At 37.0% G+C, this 21,682-nt stretch overlaps 1 protein-coding gene across 3 annotated transcripts in view; it reads left to right on the top strand.

Annotated features, from left to right (window-relative positions):
• Positions 1–21,682, top strand: part of ANKRD27 (ankyrin repeat domain 27) — a 407,401-nt gene that overhangs the window by 7,581 nt on the left and 378,138 nt on the right. For 2 of the 3 annotated variants that reach the window (XM_074881393.1, XM_074881395.1), the window contains exons 2-20: positions 3,579–3,709; positions 4,882–4,992; positions 6,037–6,193; positions 7,709–7,863; positions 8,181–8,240; positions 8,331–8,384; positions 8,468–8,533; positions 8,613–8,689; positions 9,067–9,188; positions 10,127–10,205; positions 11,042–11,174; positions 16,293–16,385; positions 17,196–17,323; positions 17,784–17,866; positions 18,642–18,757; positions 19,547–19,639; positions 20,016–20,213; positions 20,535–20,594; positions 20,694–20,813. In XM_074881393.1, coding sequence (XP_074737494.1) covers positions 3,608–3,709; positions 4,882–4,992; positions 6,037–6,193; positions 7,709–7,863; positions 8,181–8,240; positions 8,331–8,384; positions 8,468–8,533; positions 8,613–8,689; positions 9,067–9,188; positions 10,127–10,205; positions 11,042–11,174; positions 16,293–16,385; positions 17,196–17,323; positions 17,784–17,866; positions 18,642–18,757; positions 19,547–19,639; positions 20,016–20,213; positions 20,535–20,594; positions 20,694–20,813 — 2,007 coding nt within the window. In that variant the 5' untranslated portion in view covers positions 3,579–3,607. The remainder of the gene's footprint in view (positions 1–3,578; positions 3,710–4,881; positions 4,993–6,036; positions 6,194–7,708; positions 7,864–8,180; positions 8,241–8,330; positions 8,385–8,467; positions 8,534–8,612; positions 8,690–9,066; positions 9,189–10,126; positions 10,206–11,041; positions 11,175–16,292; positions 16,386–17,195; positions 17,324–17,783; positions 17,867–18,641; positions 18,758–19,546; positions 19,640–20,015; positions 20,214–20,534; positions 20,595–20,693; positions 20,814–21,682) is intronic. The other variant, XM_074881394.1, reaches the window with a different exon arrangement.

The raw sequence follows: 21,682 nt of genomic DNA, 5'->3' as shown, positions 1-21,682 counted from the left end.
GTGAGCAGTCAGTTCACTGTTCGCAAGCTGCTTCTGCTCAAGGTGGGTGACAAATACCAGTATGAACTAGAAGTCTTAGCTTCCTTATTAGGGTACAGCATGTTGATGGCGTCTTGGTTGCATTACAGTAGCTAAAATGCCAAACCCAATGTTTGAATGCAGTTTCTTTTCACTTCTTGCTGGAGCTCTCAAGTGTGATTCAACCCTGTCAGTAGTTCGGCAGTAAAAGAATATCCGTGGCTGACAGAAAGTGTTTTAAAGCTAGTTATTTGTGGTGTGTAACTCATGAACCAGGAACTGAAGTTTATAATTTCAAGCTCTTCCTGTGATGATCTGTCAACTGAAATGAATCTTAAAGTACCCTGGTTGCTTGTGTGGCTTTTTTCTCAGGTGCAGGCAATGATTTAAGAGCTACAGCAGTCATACAGACAACAAGCTACATAAACTCAGGTTTTCTGTGGGAGCTCCCTTCCTCCAATAAATCTCCTCCTGTTTTGCCAGGGAATGAAATGTTGGTTTTAATTCCTTTCTAGACAAAACTTATCAGTTGTTTGTTTTTGATGGTGAGATACAGGTTTCTAGATGAGGAGGATTTGTGGAATGTGTTCTTCTCTTCCCCTTCCTATTATGGGAAGAACTCTGGACTTAGATTCGTTAAGCTGAAAAAGTGACAATATAGCTATAGCAATTTGAAACACTTGTGCACTGCAGTTTTGTCTCTGCAGTCTCATGCTTGGTTGTCTTCTTGTGTCCATGTGCTCTTTTCCCTGAATCAGTACATGGTATGCTAATACCTTCCCCATCACTGCCTTGGGGAGGGTCATAGCAATCTCTGCATGACCAGATGCTGAACATGAATTCACCAAATAAAAAGGCAGATGAAGATGCCTCAGTGGGCTAACTACATTAATAAAAGTTTGATTTGGAAAGTGCCTTGAGAGACCATGTAATCTAGCAGCCTAGCTTCACTGTGTCCATCATCACCTCTAGTAGAGGTTTGTCTAACAGGTTCTTAAAGATTTACAACATGAGAGACTTGATAGCTTTGCTAAGCAGTCTAAAACATGTGTTCATCTTCTCTTTTGAAAGGTGTTCCTGATCTGTAATCTGAGTCTGTTTTCTTCTGTCAAGGCCTATTTCTTCTACAGATGTGGTAAAAATGCCTTTCACAGAGAGCTTGATCTGTCTGGGGAGAAAAATCCTTACCTGTTTCATGCAGTTTCTTCAGCATAAACACCACCACTGCATTTCTTGTTTTGGATCCTGCTTCTGGGGCTTTCTTGCCTTTTTCACTTCAGAGTCTCTTCCAATCAGTTCACGTCCCCTGAAGTGCAGGACCCAAAAAAGGATGTAGGACTCCCAAATACGTCTTGCTGTGGCAGATTGTTTGCAGACTGCACATATGTGTACATACAGCCCTGCTTGGTGTTTGACTTACTACATATAATAAATTATCACTGATTCATGTTTGGACTGCAACCTGCAGTCGTTTAAGATCTTATGTGGAGTTGTGGCCTAGCTAGCAGTTCACTAGGCAGGGTTTTTTGTAGCTAACTAGTCCGGCTTATTAAAGTCTGTCTTAGCCCTGGTGTTTTATGGATCAGTGATGAGATGTCTGTGTCCCTGCAGCAGACCTGCCACTGGGCTTGTGCTGCCTCTTCTCTTTCCCCCACCCTAGCTGAGGAAGCCCACAGTTTGAACTTGGATTGCAGCTGCCTGCCGGGAAACATTTTGTAGCAATCATCCGCTGTGGAATTACTGGTGATCATCCTGTTTACCCAGGCACTGTGATAGGACAGATCTTGTGCAAAGCTTTTTCTAGGTTTGAAGTCTCATAATTACTGAACTTGGCTAGTCTTTTGAAGGTGTCAGGAGCAAACATTTTCTTCCCCTTTGTTAGCCAACTTCAGATCTGTTCTCCAAAGAACACTGTTTTGGGGCTGCTGAATTAGTATTCTTTCATAAAAGCTCTTGGTTTTATTGTATGAACCGTTTTATCTGGAACTGCTGAAGGCGGTTATCTGCCACTGCCAAACTTAAGTGGTTTAGGCTGAGGTTGTCCAAGCTGTAAGTAACTGCTGATAACTGTATAGTGGAAATTGCAGCTTTAGCTGATCATGTTTGTGTTTAGTGTTCTAAGGGAGCTCTCTTTGTGCCTCATTATAAGGAGGGACCAGGCTGTAGATCAGTTAACAGACTATAGATCAGTTAACAGCATAGCTGAAACTCAAAGGCTATCTAAAAGTCAGTGTATGTTGTGACTATGTTTTTCCACTCTATTAAACTGCCATACAATGGTTTAATGTCTCTTCCATGATCTAGTACCAGTAGAGCATTTGGTAGTCAGATATTACAAGTGCAACAGAACAAGCATAAGCAGCTCACACTGAGCAAATAATGTGCTAGGTATAATTCTACATTTAAGAAAACAGGGGAGTACTGATCGTGTAAGGATGACTTGCTCAAATTAAAGTTCTGCTGGTGTTCTCACCCTTTCCTAGAACATATAGCTGAAATACCATGAGGAAGTCATGCAATTTCTTTTGATTCCCAAGGGAAGCTGGATGAGGGGAAAAGGCATAGAACAGACTAGTTAGTTAAGCACTTCTAAGCCTGTTAATCTCAATTCTTCTGAATAATTCGGAAATTATTCCAGAAGGGACCTATTAGGGTTTTTCCTGCACTTGTGTCTAGGATGGGTCATAGTTTTTTACAGAGAATTAGAATTGAGGAAGCAAGCAGTCAAGGGTCTAGTGCCTCTAGAGATCATCTTTCCCCTGTGACACATCTAGTAATAGCTTTTTCCAGTACCTACAAGTTGGGTTTTCTGTCTCCAGTCACTTTTTTTTGCTCACTGTTTTGCCAAATATTATGCATCAGCCTGATCTCGGATCGTTGAGGCTTTTTTTCCGTGGACGTAGAGATGACCACAAATGAAGCATTTCACAGTGACTTTTTAATTATGACATGGATATTCATATCTCCTTGGTGTACCTCTTTACTATAACTTTCCTTGGAAAATTGAGGATTGCCTTACACAAGGATTCCTGTTACACTGTCTGGGTGTCTCATTGATGTGTATCAGTCAGTAATCCTTATGCAGATGAGTCTTAAGACTTACGTGAACATCCTGCAAAAGCATCAATGTCCTGTGATGCAGTAGAATCTGCTGTAAAGAAGCTGTTAGTTCATGTCTCTTGGCTTGTTTTAGATCTTAGCAGTGCAAGTTAGCTTGCATATCAAAGTGGTAATGATGTAGATCTTAACTTCTTTCCTCTCCTTCTAAGTTTTGTCCAAACCTATCATGTGTTGTTAGACTCCAACACCCATAAGGTCTAAGGAGACATTATGAGGATAATTATGTAATTGGAAATGTATATTCATGGAAAATAATATTTCTGAGTAACTATAGTTACCTTGTTATTAGTTAAGCATGCCACTGACTGCTTACATCAAGACCTGAAACTGCTTTTTCTTTTTAGACAAGGGGAATCAAACTGCCTCCTAGGTATTCCTAAATACTATGTTTTAACAGACACCATGTATGATACATTAACCATTCTCCATATGTGTTTTAGAAAATCTCCTTGGAATATCTGAAGTCCATATGGCTATGTATGATGAAGATATCTTGAAAAATCCCTTTTATTTGGCCATTCAGAAGCGGCGTCCTGATCTATGCAGCAAAGTTGCAGAGCTCCATGGTGTTGTAAGTATAAATAAGTAGATTTAAAAGCTTCTTATTAAACAGTAGGTATGTGAATTTAAATCATATGCCTGCTATGACCCATGTAAAGATCAGTGCAAGCCTACAAAACTTGGAAGTGAAGCAGAGCAGCTTTTAGTTTAAGTTGCTTGTTATTTACTAATATGGACCTTGCTAAATTGCATGGTAGTAAAAGGTCAAAGTTGATGTTGTTTCTAAACTTTACGGGAAGTTTATTTTCTTTGCTGTGAACTAAAGATATATATTCTCCCATTTGCTTGTAACTTAAAATGGGATTTATCTTTTGATATCCCTGGTGGACAGACAATCACTCATTTCTGACAACATTTAAATGGCAAAATAAAGCCATTAAACTGAGCTGGAATAAAAACTCTAGTCCTTAAGACTTCTAATCTGGGTATTCTGTGATTAGTCTTCATCCAAAATTAAGTGTGTGGAGACTCCATTAAACTTGGAGGTTATTGTTACCCGATTATAAAATTAAGCCTTAAATTGGATGGAGTTCTTTCAATCGTGTTTTGCTTAAGATGGTGATGTGATCAGCTGAAATGCTAAGATCTGTTCATGAGTTCCATCTGTATTCTAACATAACTGCTGAAAGCTTCTGAGTACTGAAAGAACCACTTGCCTCATGCTTATCTTCCTTGACAATGAGATGTATTTCTTTTCAGGGTGTATACAGTGTTTGTTGTATTCATAATGTGTTGCTAATTAAGAATTTGTCTCAAACAACCAATCTGTTGGTGTGCAGTAGACCCAAGATGTTTCTTATCTTAGATTTTTTTTTTTTATTCTTTCTGATAGATTTTCACTTTAGTTTGAAAATATACTTCACTTTTATTAGTCATCCAGGTGGCTGGTGTTAAGTAACTTAAGATTTCATCTCCTTCTCTTAGTATTGTTTGCTTTGGTTGCATCTGTCATCCTATTTCAGATAAGTCATTAAATGAAAATTCTAAGTTGATCTGTGTGTCTATCAGTGGCCTTTCCTTTCTATTTATTTAAACAAAAACACCTATAGTTGCTATACATTTTCTAGTAAATGTTTGTAAGCCAGATTCAATTGCTTGCCTCTAAAGGGTAAAAGCTATTGGTATAAACACAGCATGGTGATACATGGCATTTCTCTCTAAAGCATGATCTAACTTTTTTAGGTGTTAGTTCCGTGCAAAGGAAGCCTCTCAAGCAACAGTCTTTCTGCCTGCCAGTTTGAATCTTATGTCCTGAAGCCGCTAGAAGAAAATTTTCAGACCTTAAATGGAAAGGTATTTCTGTTTTGATATCTGAATGTAGCTTGGGGACACTCCAATAAACAATTTGCTGCAGTTGATGACTGATAGTGTGAAGTAAGATAGCTAGGAGTTAGAGCTAACTGGTAAAAGTAGCACATTGCCTATCTAAGCCAAAGTTCTCAGCAATATGCTGCTTTCTAGCAAAAGCTATATTTTGGCATGTACATAAGAATAGTTGTCCTCTTCAGATGGTAACACTGCCTCTGATTTCAGCTTACTACTTTGGTTGAAGTAACTTTGTCAATTTATCTGTGTTTTATGGCTGTTAGGAATTTTGCTGTGTGGCAGAACGGCCTTCATCACTTACTTAAGAACTGTCTCTCTAGCTTTTCGGCAGGTAGTAGCCTGCCTGTATTGCACACAGATGCAAGTTCACCAAGGCTTAAGACAAAATTATGATGGTATCGAGTTGTATTTGAGGCCCGATGTATTAATTCTGTTCACTGAGTAGAAACTGACTAATGTAGCAGCAAGGCACGATAACCAAAGCTAACACTGCACAGGATCACATTTTTTTCACCTGTAATTTTGCAGAATAGTCTGAGATCATGCACCTGTTTGCGGGCAGTCATCCAGATCTTCCTACTGCAGATGTCCTCACTAGAGCTACTTGAGAAAATAAAGCTGAATGTGAGAAATGTAGACAAGATGTGTGGTGTTTTTCTGAAGCTGGACTTAGGCCCCAATTCTAGGTTGTTTTTCAATTTCCCTTCTACTAAAAGTGTGCTCTAAAATCTGCAATTAGTCACTTGGACCTTGGAGGTTGTCTGAAACCTCCAACAGTACACTTGTAAAGAAAACAGGTACAAGCAAGCTTTAGCTGGCCATTGTAGATGGAAGGAGTTGTTTCGGTGTCTACACAGCACGAGAATATGGAATGTCTTGAATCTGGGGCTTTCTTGTCTTGAGATTCTCTTCTTTCCCTGGAAATGCAATGAAACTATGCAATGCAGAAGCCAAAGAGTAACTTTCTTCTGGTGGAGTTTTGCACTTGATCTGGTTTTTGTTTTGTTTCAGGAGATCTTCATACAAGGAAACCTCATCATCTTAGGAGCTGGTTTTAATTACCATCTCTCAGTACCTGTTCTTTTTGAGGAAACATTTTACAATGAAAAAGAAGAAAGCTTTAGTATATTGTGCATAGCTCATCCATTGGAAAAAACAGAAAGCTCAAGTATGTATTGAAGTGTTAACTTGGTGGTCTTGTTTGCACAGTGAGCAAATTAGTATGTTTGATATGCTTAATACGTTTCCTTCATTCCGAAAAGCGTTGGCTTGGTTGAAAGCTCTTGGCGTTTATTATCCTGCTGGGGTGGATGTTGGTATGCTGCTGGAGAGAAATATTAAGTTGCTGCCAGGCAAACTTAATTCTGTAGGGTCTATGCCCCAGTCATAGCACTGAAAATCATCTGTGGAATATGTGATCCAGCACAATTTTTTTAGCAATGCTCAGTTTAGTGCTGACTGCTTAAAAAGATTTAGTCTTAAATGTGACATGTGTCTTGTGATGCAAGGTGGATGCACAGAAAACCGGAGAGGTAAATTCTTTCATGATCACTTCATCAGTGGTTAGAGGTTGTATAGCATAGTTACATAGCAGCTCTTGAGAGTGGTCTGTCTCGTTAAGTTGAATGTGTTAATTTTTGTCCTAGTACTGAATGTGCTCTTGATAAGGCTGGAACACTATTTCCAAGGCTACTGTTAAAGCTGTGAATGTAACAAGATTTCCTTGTGAATTCCTATAACAATCTGTGTTTACTAATTAAAAGGAACAAAAGCTTCTTAAAACATGCTTTTTCTGAAATAAAAACATCTAGTCTTCCTAAATACATAAGAATATCTGTTCAAAACAAATAATGACACAGTGAAGTAATACTAGAGTAGTGAGAAAATAGTACTGTGAGGGAAGTATGAAGTTGTTCTGAAAAAAATGTGGCATATATATAGGCATAAATTCTATAAATATTAATATAAATCTAAGAAATTATTCTGATAGCGTTCCTTTTTTGGCCATTATTTAATGTAGTTGTACAGCAGTCTTTCAGAAGTGAGGTAACTTGTAATTTCAGAAGTAATTTGAAATTAATGAGATCTAAGCCTGTTATTAGTTGGCTGCTTTTGATGGCGAATGAAAGACTTGCCTAGGAAAAAAAAAAATTGGAAAAGCAATATGAATTTTAAGTGAGGGATCCAATTGTCTTATTCAGAAGGAAAGTGGATTTGGTTTAATGTTTACATGAAGCAACTTTGCTCTCCCATTCAGAGAAAGCACGTCTAAATAAAGAATAGGTTATGTAAAAATCGAAGTTGAGATTTTTACAGCTTGCTTAGAGCACACTGACTTCCTGCATGGGTATTCCGTCAATACTGTAGTGTGCTTTTCTGCTTTCAAGCTTGACTTGCACTCAGATTGAGTCGTGTATGTGGCAATAAATTACCCTAGGGTAAAAAAACCATGTGAAATCAGTTTTAGCTATTCTAAATAAATACTTGACATAAAAGACAAGAGAGTCTACTCTAAATGTGATGCATGAAATTCTTTTAATTAAAAGAAATACCTTCAGTTAAAGATTTGGTAAGCTGAATTAATGTTTCATTGCACACTAGTTGGCTGTGTATGTGGGGACAGAAAGTACTTTACCATGCATAGATATTAAACCTATGAGTTAATTCTTGGCTTTCATTTTAGGTGAATCTACAGCTTCATCAAACTCCTATTCTCTTAAAAATATTGAAGATGTTAGAGAATTCTTGGGAAGGCACTGTGAGAGATTTGATAAATACATAGGATCTTTCTATAGAACATTTAAAGAACACGAAAGGAAAAGCCTCCGCCACTACATAGTCAGTATCTTGCTTCTTGATGTTTAACTTCCTAAATATAATTCACTTCACTGCTTTGGGTATCTTTGTCTTGTTGAACTTTTCCGTGTCAGAGTAGTCTAGAGTTGAGGAAGGTGGGAAGGGAGAAAGTAGAATTCTTAATTGTGAATTACCACATCTTAATGATTAGGTAAAGCAATTTTTCTAGCTAAAAATCTTACCATGGTTCACACTTGTAAGGCAGGGAAGACTTCCTTTCTCTGCTTATTCATGCTTTGTTGCTTCAAGTCAGATTAACCTGAATCTGATTGCTTTTTTTCTTTTCTCCCCCCACCCAGGATTCTGTCAATGCACTTTATACCAAATGTCTCCAGCATCTTCTGAGAGATTCGCACTTGGTAAACACTTATTCCACTAAATACATAGTGTTACTTAAGCAATAAATTATCTAACTTTCTCTTGCTGTTTGTATGGCTTTCCTTTTCCAGAAGATGCTTGCAAAGCAAGAAGAGCAGATGAATCTGATTAAACAAGCAGTTGAAGTAAGCATCCAAAATGAAAGAAAATAATTAGCAAGCTATTTTTAATTCTCCCTTTCATGCCTAAAGTACTGTTTTTTCTACAGATGTATATCCACCATGCTATTTATGATCTAGTCTTCAAATATGTGGGGACTGTTGAGGCAAGTGAGGTAAGTTTGTTTGATTGGTAAAGATTAGTTACATTAATCTAATGCATTTAAAAAAAACTGTTGGCTTTCTATTGATTAGGATGCTGCTTTTAACAAAACCACAAGGAGCCTTCAAGATCTGCAGCAAAAAGACATTGGAGTGAAGCCTGAGTTCAGGTGAGAGAGATTATTGTGGACTCTTTGAGGAATCACTGAGATTCTGTCTTAAATAGGTCTCAGGCCAGGCAAAAAGTGTCTTCCTTCAGACAAATAGTAAGTTTTTCTTATACTTCATTCCTTTGAGATGAAAAAAATAAAGCTTTGCAAGTGTCATTTTAGGGCAGGCTTTGCAATGATCGTTATCTCCTTTTGCTTTTATATTCTTATGCTTCCCTTTCCATCTACAAGGTACAGAAATGCAAGTGTCCTTGGAGTAGAGATGGAAATATTTCAATACTATTCTTCATTTCAGCTCTGAATAAGTTAAACTTGGGTTTTGGACATCCTGCACAGGAACTCTGTATGCTGACCATTTCTTTCAAATTATTTCGTAGTTTTAATATACCACGTGCAAAGCGAGAACTGGGTCAGTTGAACAAATGTACTTCCCCTCAACAGAAGCTACTTTGTCTGCGAAAAGTGGTACAAATTATTATGCAATCTCCTAGCCAAAGAGGTCAGTAATTTAGTGGATTAATAACTTAATTTTAAACTTTTTCCTTAACCAATATGCACAAAGCACTTCGGTATATAAACAGCTGTTTGAATAGCACTTGTGGGTTAAACACAATTAGGCTGGGGTCTGCCTTGCAGGTCTCTAAACAAAGCATAATGGAGGCAAGACAGACACTTCAGCGTTGCTTCTCAGGGGTGAGGTGGGGTACTTGGTTAGCTTACATATGTTTTAGCTAGAGCATGTGAGAAGCACGTGCTAGGAGATTTTTTTCATGCAGAGGAATTGAAAGTGATCCATTTTAAACACTGAGGATTGCTGCTACATCATTCTTGTCTGTTTGTCCATGCGCCTTGATAATGCTGAATTCTATACTCTTGAGATGCATCTTTTGCAAAATGCAGTGTTGGTGGGGGACAAACAAACCTTCTATATGCTGCAAAGTGCTACCATGGATTATAGAAATGATTCTGTGATAGGAAAGCATGGGCCTCTTAACCTTGTATTTATTTTATCTAGTCTTGAGAGAGAAGATACTTCCACTAAGCAGATGGAGTAGTACAGTGAACTTATGCTTTCCCTACTTCATATCTTTCTTTCTCCAGGAAGACTCCTGTGTTATGGAAAAGTATATCAACTTTGAGGGTAGTTCTTTCCCTCAAGAATTTCAGAAATCTTGAGCTACTGCTCTGGCTCTTTCTGGATAGGAAGGAAGGGATGCTAGTCAAATATTGCAGTTTGTACAATATAAACTCTATTTGTTTTTTGACAGCCTATTTTAGAGGGGGATTGAGAACATTTGAAGGGTAGCCTTGGTTACTCAATGCATTCTCTACTAGTAGAACTGGCCCTTAGTCTTGGGTGGTGAAACTCCATTTATAGGTCTTGCTCTTGATTTGAACCATGGCATGACTAACATCAGATACAAATTCTTTTTTTAGTTAACATGGAAACCGTGTGTGCAGATGACCTTCTCTCTGTTTTGCTGTATTTACTTGTAAAAACAGAAATCCCAAACTGGTATGTAACCATATTTTGGCTACACAGAGCTCCATAATATCATCTTATATGTAAGGGGGAAATATTTCTGAACATGTAGTAATAACTTACTTATAGTGTAAAAGGGGCTGATATAATGCAGAAAACTATTTCTGGGAGGACAAACAGCAAAGATGTATTACAGGTGTGACCGAATTAAGGACCTATCAGGAATTCAAGTGCTGTGTCTTTGCTGTTTTGATTCCCTGCCTAGAAAAAAGTTGTAATGGGAGGCCATCTCTTTACCACATCTGCATGTCAATACAGACTTCACGGATTGGTTGTTCCTCATCTGTGTTTGGAGTTGTGAAACCTTTACGCAGCTTCTAGATGTTTGATACATTTAGAGTTACATATAGAGAAGCTAGATTTGAATGCTTAATGGCTTTATCTCTCCTCACTATCAGTAAAAGTATGTCTAAACCTTCCACCTGTACCTGAACTGAATTTTAGTGTTGGTGTATCCCATAACTGAGATAAGATATTTTTCCTTTAATTTGTAGTTATCACATTACACTGGTGCTTATGGTGCTTGAAACATTAACATGTTTGAAATGTGTGAAACTCTCCTGCTGCTATTCTTATCCTGTCATATTCCTTATATCCAATTAATAACTTTTTATTGAATAGTTAAGAAATAAGTAGTTATGATCTGTCTACAAACAGAACCATATTGCTAGCCCAACATTCTTTCTAGTAGCTTTTTCTTAATCCATGCCTGTTATCTGCCTGGATTGCCTAAGATGAGTTGCAGTATTAAGGTATGTTGTGCTAGTGTCTTATTTTTAGTGGTTCATGGCTTTAACTTTTTATTTCAGGATGGCCAACTTGAGTTACATCAAGAACTTCAGGCTTTGCAGTTCAGTGAAGGATGAATTGGGATACTGTCTAACCTCCATTGAGGCTGCAGTAGAATACATACGACAAGGCAATCTCTCTGACAGATCAACAGTAAGCTGCTCTTAAAGTCTGTCAAATGTGCATTTGATAGCCTTGTAGGACTGTGTACCACTGTGGGAGTAAATTCAGTCAGAGAATACGAACAGTTAACATGAATTCCTTTTTTGCACTTAAAGGAATGAGTTGAGGTAACTACCCGAAGCAAATGCTAAAATGATCTAAATGATTACAGTGAAGTCCTAATCCCATAGCAATATTTGTTCATTGTGTATTCCTTGAGGAAGTAGTTAAATGTCAAGTCTACCTCTGCATATGATTAGAGGAAGAATGACAGCACTATTTTTAACAGCTGAGTCTTCAGTAAGTTTAATATCTACTGTTTGTACTCTTTCTATCATGGTTGTGAAAGCAATGCAGTACTTGAGAGTAGGCATAGCTTAAATGGATTTTTCTTTAATTTTAAACATCAGCTATGCTAGCGGAATGGAGATTGCAGTGTAATTTAGAATTATTCAGTCTTCACACTCTAAAAATTCAATGTGCTTGCAGTACAGATTACTATGTTGCACCAAGTTGATAGTTTAACTGGGGTGCTAGACTATAAGGTGGTGGTTGAAGGTCAAATTTGGCTGTCAGGGTCTCTAACCTAGCCAGGGCAGGAAGTTTGTGGATGCATGAGTTATTTCCTACTGGGCAACTAGACCTTCTGTCAATTAGGTCAAATCCCTGCAGGCCAATCAAGGATGATATTGATGTGACTTTAGAAACTGAAGAACTTTGTAGCTTATTTTGTAAAGGAATCCAGTCTTACTGTTCCTGTAGAACTTTCTACTGCTGCAAAATAAGGTTTTCCTGATCTGATGTGGAAATCAAAAGGACTGAACTTGGAACTGGAGTGAACTCAATGTGTCTCAGTCTGCCCAACTGCAAAGCACTGGAATCTAATTGCAGGGGCCAGAATAATGGCTCAGTGTGCAGGGCTTGGGATGGGACAACCTGGGGCACAATCTTAAAGAAGCAGCTCTTAAAGTAACATTTTAGCCTTTTGTTATTTTTGGTTTTGTTCTTTTTTGGGATCTTTCCATGAACCTGTAATGCATAGGTTTGTTTTGTACACTCTGGGGAAAAAAAAAAGGCACTTTTTCATTTTGTATAAAGAGACGGTGGTATTTCTTGTCTGTAATGTTGTATTGAATTATGTTTAAAAAAATAAATAAAAATGTTAGTTTAAAAGGAAAACAACCTGCCAGATAATTTTGCTTCCTGCAGTCATTTGTATATTGATTGTTAATAATAACCAAGTGCCAATGTTGGTGGTTTGGATGGAGAATTGGAACTGAAGTAGAATTGTCTTCCACAACAATGCCAGCAAGCTGGAAAAAAAAAAAATATATACTGCTCTTAAATTTCTAGAATAAAGACTCTTTCCTATTAAATGCCTGGTCCTATTCCTCCTTATATAGCTAAGGATAGCAGTTTTTTGACACTGGGCTTGCCCTCGAGTGATTATAACTTCAGTGCCACTGCCATTATGATACTACATTTATTTCTTTGGGAGGCTTCTGTCTTGAAAGATGAACTACATATTTGAGAGGTCTAAATGAGGGCAGTCTCATACTACTTACATTAGTGTTTGCACCAATATACGAGCAAGCAATATGTATTTCTGTCCATACCTCAGCTGGATCAGCTCCAGACCTAGAGTGCTAGCCTCTAGCTTTCTCTCTTCACTGTGCATACAGTGAGTGTGCAACAGGAACTCCTTTCTTCTACATTGCCTTTCATAGGTGTCAACAGTGCTTGAAGGCAGCACCCTGAGATGAGATGGAAAATAGTAGAACCTTGAAGACAAGGCAGTGGGTGATCCCCTGTCCTCTAGCACAGCTGAAAAGGAAAGAGCTAGACCACCCTTTTCTCTAGTGTAGGGTAAGGGAGAGGTGACACAAGAGAAACAAACTGGGTAGCAAATAGTCTCTTGACAGGAATTGAAAAAGAGTAGTGAGGAAGTGGAGGAACATGGTAGGAACTTCTCATAGCATTGCTCTTCCTTCATGAACTTAGCAGTCGAGATACTCCCTTTATTCTTGGGTAAAGGAGGTCAACTTTCTGTTTAAAGCAGCAGCAGCTGTTGTGTTGAAGCCCCATGGTTTCCTTTTCCAGATTGTGCTAGAAAGGGTTGTGGGATTTAAGTGAGCAGGAACATTGCTGTGCCTTGGGGCTTCATTACAGCCCCTCATATGGCTACACTTAATTTTATAGCTGGCTTCAGATGGAGCTTCTGGCAGCTGAGTAATGCTGTTGTCCAATCCCTAATGAAGCTAACTGCATAAAGAAAACTCAGCAGGGCAGTAATGTACCTTGTGGGATAATGGGCATATTATCACCCTCATGTCAGTAAGAAAATGGCACTTAAGAGACACCTGCCAAATCCCTTCACCCAAGGTCATGCAAGTCTTGGAGAGACATTTTGGTTGTGGGGAGGAGAGGAACATGTAACTGATAGCATGAAAGATCCCATTTTATTTTCTGGGAGTTGTCAACCTTGTTTGATTAGAATTCCAGTTAATAAGTATTGGACCTTCATTATGTTCTTATGCACAGCTAATGTGTAGTAAGTCCCTCTAATTCAGAGGGTTGACGTAAGGTATAAAAGAGGGAGTTAAAGCCAGCCACTAGGAAATAGCATTTTTGTTCTTGTAGGGGAAGAGCTCTAGGTGGTAATGAAGTTAGCATGGAGGAAGTGCAGGTGGGAAAAGCCAGGAAGGGAAGACTTAAACACAAACTGAGTCTAATAAAGTGTTTGGAGGGGAGGCGGAGTGGGAATAATTTCCCCAAGTCATCAGTTGTAATCTGTGAAAGTCACCTTGGATGGGTCATTATACAGTATACCCTCATAGGTACAAATATTTATTTTCTCTAGTATAGAGAGTGGTGTTAGGTAAAAAATTGTTAATGTTTGGATGTGTATTTTCTAGACTATAGATCGTAAAATACTTAAGAGTCCCACTCAAAGCAATTAATTTTTTTTCCCTAAATTCCTGGAGTGCAAGTGAGGCTGGTACAAGTGAGTTTTGTTTTTGAAGGCCCAGACTTGCTTAATGATTCAACTAATACTTGATTCTTCTGCCATTCTGTATTTCACTTTCAAAGATATGTAGTTTCCCCTGGGATGGACATTTTTTTAAATTATATAAGAAATAAGAATACCTCCACGTAAGGATTGCTGTCTCAAGTGAGACTGAAATAATTATTCCACTTGGGCGACTCTCCTCTTGTGCAATACACTGTAGAAGGAACAGTACTAGAACTACAGTAGGTCTTGCTAGTGGTTACTCAGATTCTCTACAGTGAAAGTATAAAGCTGTCTGTAAGCATTCATGTTAGAAATTCTGATTAGACTTCAGAAACTTTTATCAGCAGTAAAGCTTTATCATTTTTTTCCAGTTAATAAAATTTTTGATCAAATATTTCTTATGGAAGTTATTCTTGATCACACTGAAGAATCTATCTGAGGAGACTAGTGTTATATGCCTTGTAATTCCGAAAAGAAATGCTTGAGTATCTTTAGCTAAAGTACTTAGGTTTGAAAAGTTTGGTGAATATTTGTCAACTTCATGTATCTAAACACAGACAACTTACTGTGAAGTACAGATCCGAACTTTTATCTCCAGACCTCACAGTCATGTTTTTAAAGACATTATTTGCTATACAATGGAGGTTTTTTTAGATAGCTATATGAGAGGCATCTGTGTTGATTTTGAAACTTGAGTGATCTGATCCCTAGAAAAATCTGAACTCTATTGTTCATGTTTAAGTGATCTTTATTTGCGGTTCACTAGTTTAACTTCATGCTGACTTACTAATATAAAGAGCTGAGTTGGACTTTTCTTACTCATTTATATCTGGTCTTTACAGACTTAATTGCAGAAGCTATAGCCCGGATCCTAGACTATCAAAAGTTTATCTCATACACGGGCATCTATCTTAAATGCAGTGGTCTTCAGTTTGATGGATGCTGGGAGTCCTTCCATTTCTAGGGAGATAGTCATTATCCAAAAACAACATCCAAAGAAATGATACTCGCTGCCAACAATAAGCAGTAGTTGATCAGAATCAACTGTGTGCAAGGGTTTCTATCTACTTTCTTAGAAAGTGTTTTCTTTAGATTGTTTTATTTTGTGTGAGGTTCAATGTTGCCATTTCAAAATCTGACTCTATTTAAGAATTTTCACCTGATTTTGGAAGCGTATATATATTCTTTCATGCATCCTGAGTGTATCTTCAGATTGCTCAGAAAATGGGAAGTACTGCTGTGAGAGTTGCACTACCTGTCTGCTTAGCTCAATCTCTAATTTTCAAGAAGTGACCACTAGGAAACACTGTATGAATGAGTCTGTTACAGAGTGATGCTTTACGTGGTACAATCTTTTATTTTCCAGCAAGTAGCAGAGAGTTCAGCAGAGTCTTTGTGTCAGAGTTGGATCAGGGTCATCTTTTTTAATACCACCAGTAGACATGTCTCTCATGAATTTGTCTAATGCCTTTTTGAGTCCATTTATGCTATTGATTTTTGCAACACCCTATGGCAAGGAGTTCTACAATAAGAGAACATTTTTTTCTTCTCTCTTCTCTCCCCACTCCTTCTCCAGACCTAATGTGTGATGATTTTGTTGGGCATCCCAGTTCTTATATTTTGAGGAATAGTGGATATTCATGCTTTGCATTTTTTATTTGGACTTTTTGTGACTTTTATAGACTACAATAGCACAGTCAAATCTTTTCCAGAGCGACAAATCCTAATTTCTTCTTGTAAAAAAGCTGCATTGCACCTCTTACAATTCTTATTGTCTTTTTTATGTCTTTTCTAGTTTTGCTGTGTTCTTTTTTAGATGGTACAACTGTAATTGTGTTAATGCTCAGTTAGTTAATGGAGAATTACAGTGAAGGAATATTCTGGTGAACATCTGCTTATTATTCCTTTGAAGAGCACGTGTCTCTAAGTCTCAGAATCCTAAACGTGAAACTGATTTAGGTTTTACGTGCATCTGATAATTCCTAAGTGGTAAATACAGTGTTTAATATTTTTAAAAGTTAATTCCACTGGTAAGGTACTTTACTTTTGCCTGTAAATGAGTATATAGATAATTGATCCATAGATTTTATTTTCAGGAATCTGAGAGACTGTGTGACAAGCTGCTTTTAAGACAAAGGATGAACTTCTTGACCCAGATGTCTGCTACACCAATAGACTGCTTGTTTAAGGTTAATAACTTCTGTGGCAGAATATATATGTACTTATGTATTGCACATTTATATCCCTTCCTTTCTGCAATTTTCTGAAATGTAATGCAGTCTTAATTACTTTAGTACTGCAAAATGCATTTTAGTAGATGCTAAAAGTGTATTTTGAATCTAGTGCATTTCTGTGCCAAAATGTTACCAAGTTAATATAATCTTATGGATTTCAGCACGTTATATGAAGTATGGAAGCAAATGAGGATGAAATGCTACTGCTGTTGGTGTTGATTGGCCCATTTAATGCACAGATGTGATATTACTATCTGGTTGTCTCTCACAGCTTTTAGTGCTTGAATTTAAAAGAGTTTTCTGAAATAATTTAAATGTGGTCACCTGACAGCTACTTTATATTATATGTTAATCTTGTATAGTCATTCTAAAATAATTTTGCCTATACAAGGAAACAAAGCAAAGCTTCTAATTATATGTGTTCACAGCTTATGGCTAGAGACTTAGTAATTTTATAGAAATGTTTTTGCACAGAGGGAGCGCAATTTCGTGACTGAGTCTAGAGAACAATAGGAATTGTTTTAATTTTTTATAGAAAGTGAAGTAAGCCAAGAACAGATTCTTTTTAATAGTGAATGCCCATTAGGGAGTTTTGCGCTGTGACATTGTTCATTTCTGCTTTCTAATGCTTGAATACATGTCTTTTATAATCGTTTCCTTTCGTTTTGTGCTTCAGTAAATTACTGTGTTTTTTCTTTTTTTTCCCTTAGGAGGAGACTTTTTATATTGGTTCCTCATTCTCTTTTTTCTCTTGGCTTTTTGTAGCATATTGCTTCAGGTAATCAGGAGGAAGTGGAGCGATTACTAAGTCAAGGTGACAGTGATAAGGACACTGTACAGAAAATGTGTCATCCGCTCTGTTACTGTGACAAGTGTGAGAAGCTAGTTTCTGGGTAAGCACTTTTAATCTCCACAAATACAGAAAAAGTTATATGAAAGTCTTCATCTAAGATTTACTTCAGGAAGTATGCTGCTTTGGGTTGTAGAGGAAGTTGGTAGCACTTCAGGATGTAATAGAGAGCGTACGTTCGTATGGGTTGAAAAAGCAGAAGAAATATTAGGAGAATACTGAATGTCATGGAACCAGCCAATTTTGTGATGGAGGTTGTATGTCCTTTGGTAAATGTGGTGTGAAATATTTCTTCTCTTGAACCTAACTTACACATCTTGGACAAAACCACATCTCTTAACAAAATGGAAATGTTTTTGTAGAAAAAATTGTCAATGTGAAAGGATAAAGGATAAAAAGTTCCAAAATCAATTTTTTGTCAGCCTTGGCACATTTTTGTTTCTCTCCTCCTTACCACTGGTGCATAGGTAACTGAGCTGCTTTTAAACCATTATGTTTTAAAGGAAACTGAATGATCCTTCCATTATCACTCCATTTTCCCGAGATGATCGGGGATATACACCACTTCATATAGCTGCTATTTGTGGTGAGTATTTTCGGTTTTCTTCACTAGTGTTTTCCACTCCTTATGTTCCTTATCTTTATGTTAACATGTTTTCCAACTTTGCATTAAAGAGTGAATTTTGCATTAAATGGTTTTCTGCTTATTTGCTATGGAAGCTGGTGTCTTGGCACAGACTGAAGATATTGTATATTGTTTTAAGATGAGTTTCTCATGGCTAAGTTATTGTTTGTTTGTTTCGCTGTTTATTTTGCCTTAGTGGTTACCACAGTAGTTCTTTCTTCAGCTGTGAAAAAAGTAAAAATGTGTCATCAGAAACCAGTCCTGTTTTCAAAAACTGGCAGATTGAGAAATTAATCTTTTCTCTGTCCTGCAGCTGGCTATGAATGGTAGATTTGTACCATCTCCTGTCTTTTAATGTTCATTATGCCATTGATCTATGAGAAGAGGTATTAATTTTCTTAGAGAATTTTTTAAAATAAATAATCTCCTCTTTTAATTATTATCTTGAATCCCAAGGAGAGTACTTTGTGTGACATGGCATTATTGTCTCTTATTTTCTTACTCATAAGATACAAGCACAACTTGCTTTTAGGTGGAGGTTCTTTTATCGAGCTTTGACCTTGAGTAATCTGCAACAAAAAAACCAAATACTAAGGAAGTGAATATACAGTATATGGAAACATAGTATGCAGGAATGCAGGGTGTCTTGGTTTATAGCTCGTGTTTGAATTTGAAAAATAGAAATGTTCTTGTGAAAAGTTAATTTCTTTCCTTTAATGTCTGTATATTTTTCAAGGGCAAACATCATTAGTGGATTTACTAGTAGCCAAAGGAGCCATTGTCAATGCTACAGATTACCATGGTTCAACTCCACTTCACCTTGCCTGTCAGAAGGGATATCAAAATGTTACAGTAAGCACCAAAAGGCTTAATTAGAAATAAAAAGAAATACTTAACCTAAGTAGTAAATATATGACTCTTATTAAGCTGTTCTACTGTTACTGTCATTTAGGTCTTCTGAGAAGCTTTTACCAGAACTGTGTACACTGTCAGAATTGAGGATCTTTTATTATTGTAGTTTGCATGCTATTTTATTTTTTCATATATTGCAAAGTTTTCAGCCATTTGTAATAACCAAACAATTGACAGCTATGCATGCCTGATAATTCATCCATTTTATTAATACAGATTTCTAATACATAGTACAAATGGAGAGCCTCTTAACATCTCTGTTCTTGATTAAGACAGAACCATTGCAGTCACTGGAATGAATTAAATGACTTCACATTGTGTTTAGGATAGACTGTGTAACTGCATTTATTATTGTGTATTAGAATTTTATATATGTGAGATTCTTCAATTAGCATTGTTGAAATTAAGCTGTGTCTTCACTTGCGTAGGCTCTTAAAATACAGGATAGATTAACATGTATACGTGTTTGCTGCAGTAGATGATTCATTTTTTCAATGACAACTCTGAATATGTAAGAAGCAGCTTTTATTTTTCTCTTATGGTAGGGCAAAACCAGTACTGTAATGCCAAGAGGGTAGTGGCTGAAACAGGAGAGGGTAGGGTCTGACATAGCTAGTTTTTCATGAAGTGCTTCATCATGCTAGAAACCTAAAGGAACCTACAGAGTAACAATTGTTTTTTCATTAATTTTTTAGTTACTTAAATGTCTACTTTTATTTTTCTTTTAAGCTTCTCTTATTGCACTATAAGGCAAGTACTGATGTTCAGGACAATAATGGAAATACTCCACTTCATTTAGCCTGCACTTATGGTCATGAGGATGTAAGTAATTGTTTTGTAACAAACTAAATGGACATTCTAATGGAATGGAATTAAACTGTGATGTGAATTTGCACTAAACATATGTATTTTAAAAAGTAAATAGAAAAGATTTGGGGGCTATTTCATGCTGTGAATTAGGACTATATTCAGTAGTTCTTAGGAAATTTTATTATGCGTTCACATTAAAGATAGTAGTATTGTGCAGTTTTAGTTGAGTTATTTAACTCTGTATTTAATGACACTGAACCATAAAAGCCTGCCCTTTAGGCAATGGATTATATGAGCAGCAATGAAAAAAACCTTTTTAGGATTGCACATGTTATATGAATTGAAAGACAATACTATAATTTATTGATAGCTTTCCTTTTCTTTTCAGTGTGTCAAAGCTTTAGTCTACTATGATGTGCATTCCTGTAGACTAGATATTGGTAATGAAAAGGGAGATACTCCTCTCCATATAGCTGCTCGTTGGGGCTATCAAGGGATCATAGAAGTGCTTTTGCAAAACGGGGCAAATCCAGAAATTCAAAATCGGATGAAAGAGACTTCCCTACAGTGTGCATTAAATTCCAAGGTATTCCTCTTTATCTTCTAGCCTGATTTCTTTCTGATGCAATTCCACAGAGGTGTAGATGCTTACCTGCTAATAGAATTTTGTGGGCTGGTACTATTAAAGCTAAAACGTATGTTTCACTTTAAGGAAGAAGGGTCACATTGTAAATGTAATAGCATGAATACAGTCTGTGGTATAGAACATAAACTTGTAAATGGGTACTTCTAATCTGCTCAGTCAATCTGTTACTAATATTAGGTTGTCAGCTAATTTGCGTTTCATTCAGTAGATTTCTGTTTAAGTAGAGTTACATTGGTTCTCTTTATTAATATTTTTATGCAGATTTTGTCATTGATGGAATTAAACTATGTAACATTTGAAAGAGGACAGAGTGCTTCTGAGGTAACAACCAATGCAAGTTGCTAAACTTTTTTTTGCCTATGTTTAACCTGCTTAATCTGATATGTATCTGTTGTTTTTTTTTTTTTTGCCAACTTTAAGTCACCAGTTAGGTCTCCTCAGCGTTCAACAGAAACCTTTAGCAGAGGATCATCTGTCTCAAGTCTGTCATCAACACCAACTGATATAAGGCAAGAAGAAGTAAAAAATAGTTATAAAGAGGTACGTCTGAGGTATAAATTTTGACAATAAGCAAAGTGAAGGCAGCTAGAAGAGTGATAATTTGCAAGCCTTTTTTAAACTTGCTTCTTCAGGAATAGCTTTCTGCCTGGTTTGGAAAATTATATGCTACTATCCTCAGGTGCTTGTCATCTCAGTATCTAAACACTTATTTTTGTGTGGTATCAATGTCTCTGCTGTTTATTTCTGGGGAAAAATTGAAAGCATATTTGGAGCAGTTGTTTGGATTTACTGCAGTTAACTACACAATTTGAGAATTTGTTGAGATTTACAAAATTGTAATGGCAGTCAGTGCCCCAAGGACCTTGCTGTCCTGTCCAGGAATTACATGCGGTTGTTAGCTTACAAAATCTGTCAGGGAAAAGAGACTAGTACAGGCATACTGGCAAACAATCTAACAAACTTGAATGTTAAGACAAGCTTTCGGAATAGGCATAGGAAATTAATTTTGTAACATGTGAAGAAGTACACATGGTACACTAAATATCCTGCACATATGCCTTTGCTGATTTTGCTCTGTCTGCACTAACCAAGATGCCATCCTCTGAATTTTTTCGTGTGGGACCTCAGATCCATACTTTTCATTTATCTCCTCCTCAGACATTAGCATTCCTGATGCTTCTCTCTTTTATTTTTTTTTCAGTCCTCCTGTTCCATTTTTTTTCCAAATTGACCTCCTCAGTATTTTTGTTCCTCTCTGTATCACTTCTACATTCAAATTCTTCCTTTTCCTGCTATTAAACTCTTGCCAAAAGTGTGTTCTCTAAAAATGTTTAAGAAACTCAAAGATGTAAGGTTTGACTGGACAATATTACTTCAGACTTCACTATCAGTTACTCTACGAGAGCCTC

Source organism: Strix uralensis, chromosome 12 (genome assembly GCF_047716275.1).
Source record: "Strix uralensis isolate ZFMK-TIS-50842 chromosome 12, bStrUra1, whole genome shotgun sequence".
Taxonomy (NCBI): domain Eukaryota; kingdom Metazoa; phylum Chordata; class Aves; order Strigiformes; family Strigidae; genus Strix; species Strix uralensis.
The sequence above is the reverse complement of the archived record's forward strand: the minus strand, read 5'-3'. Positions and strand labels throughout refer to the sequence as shown.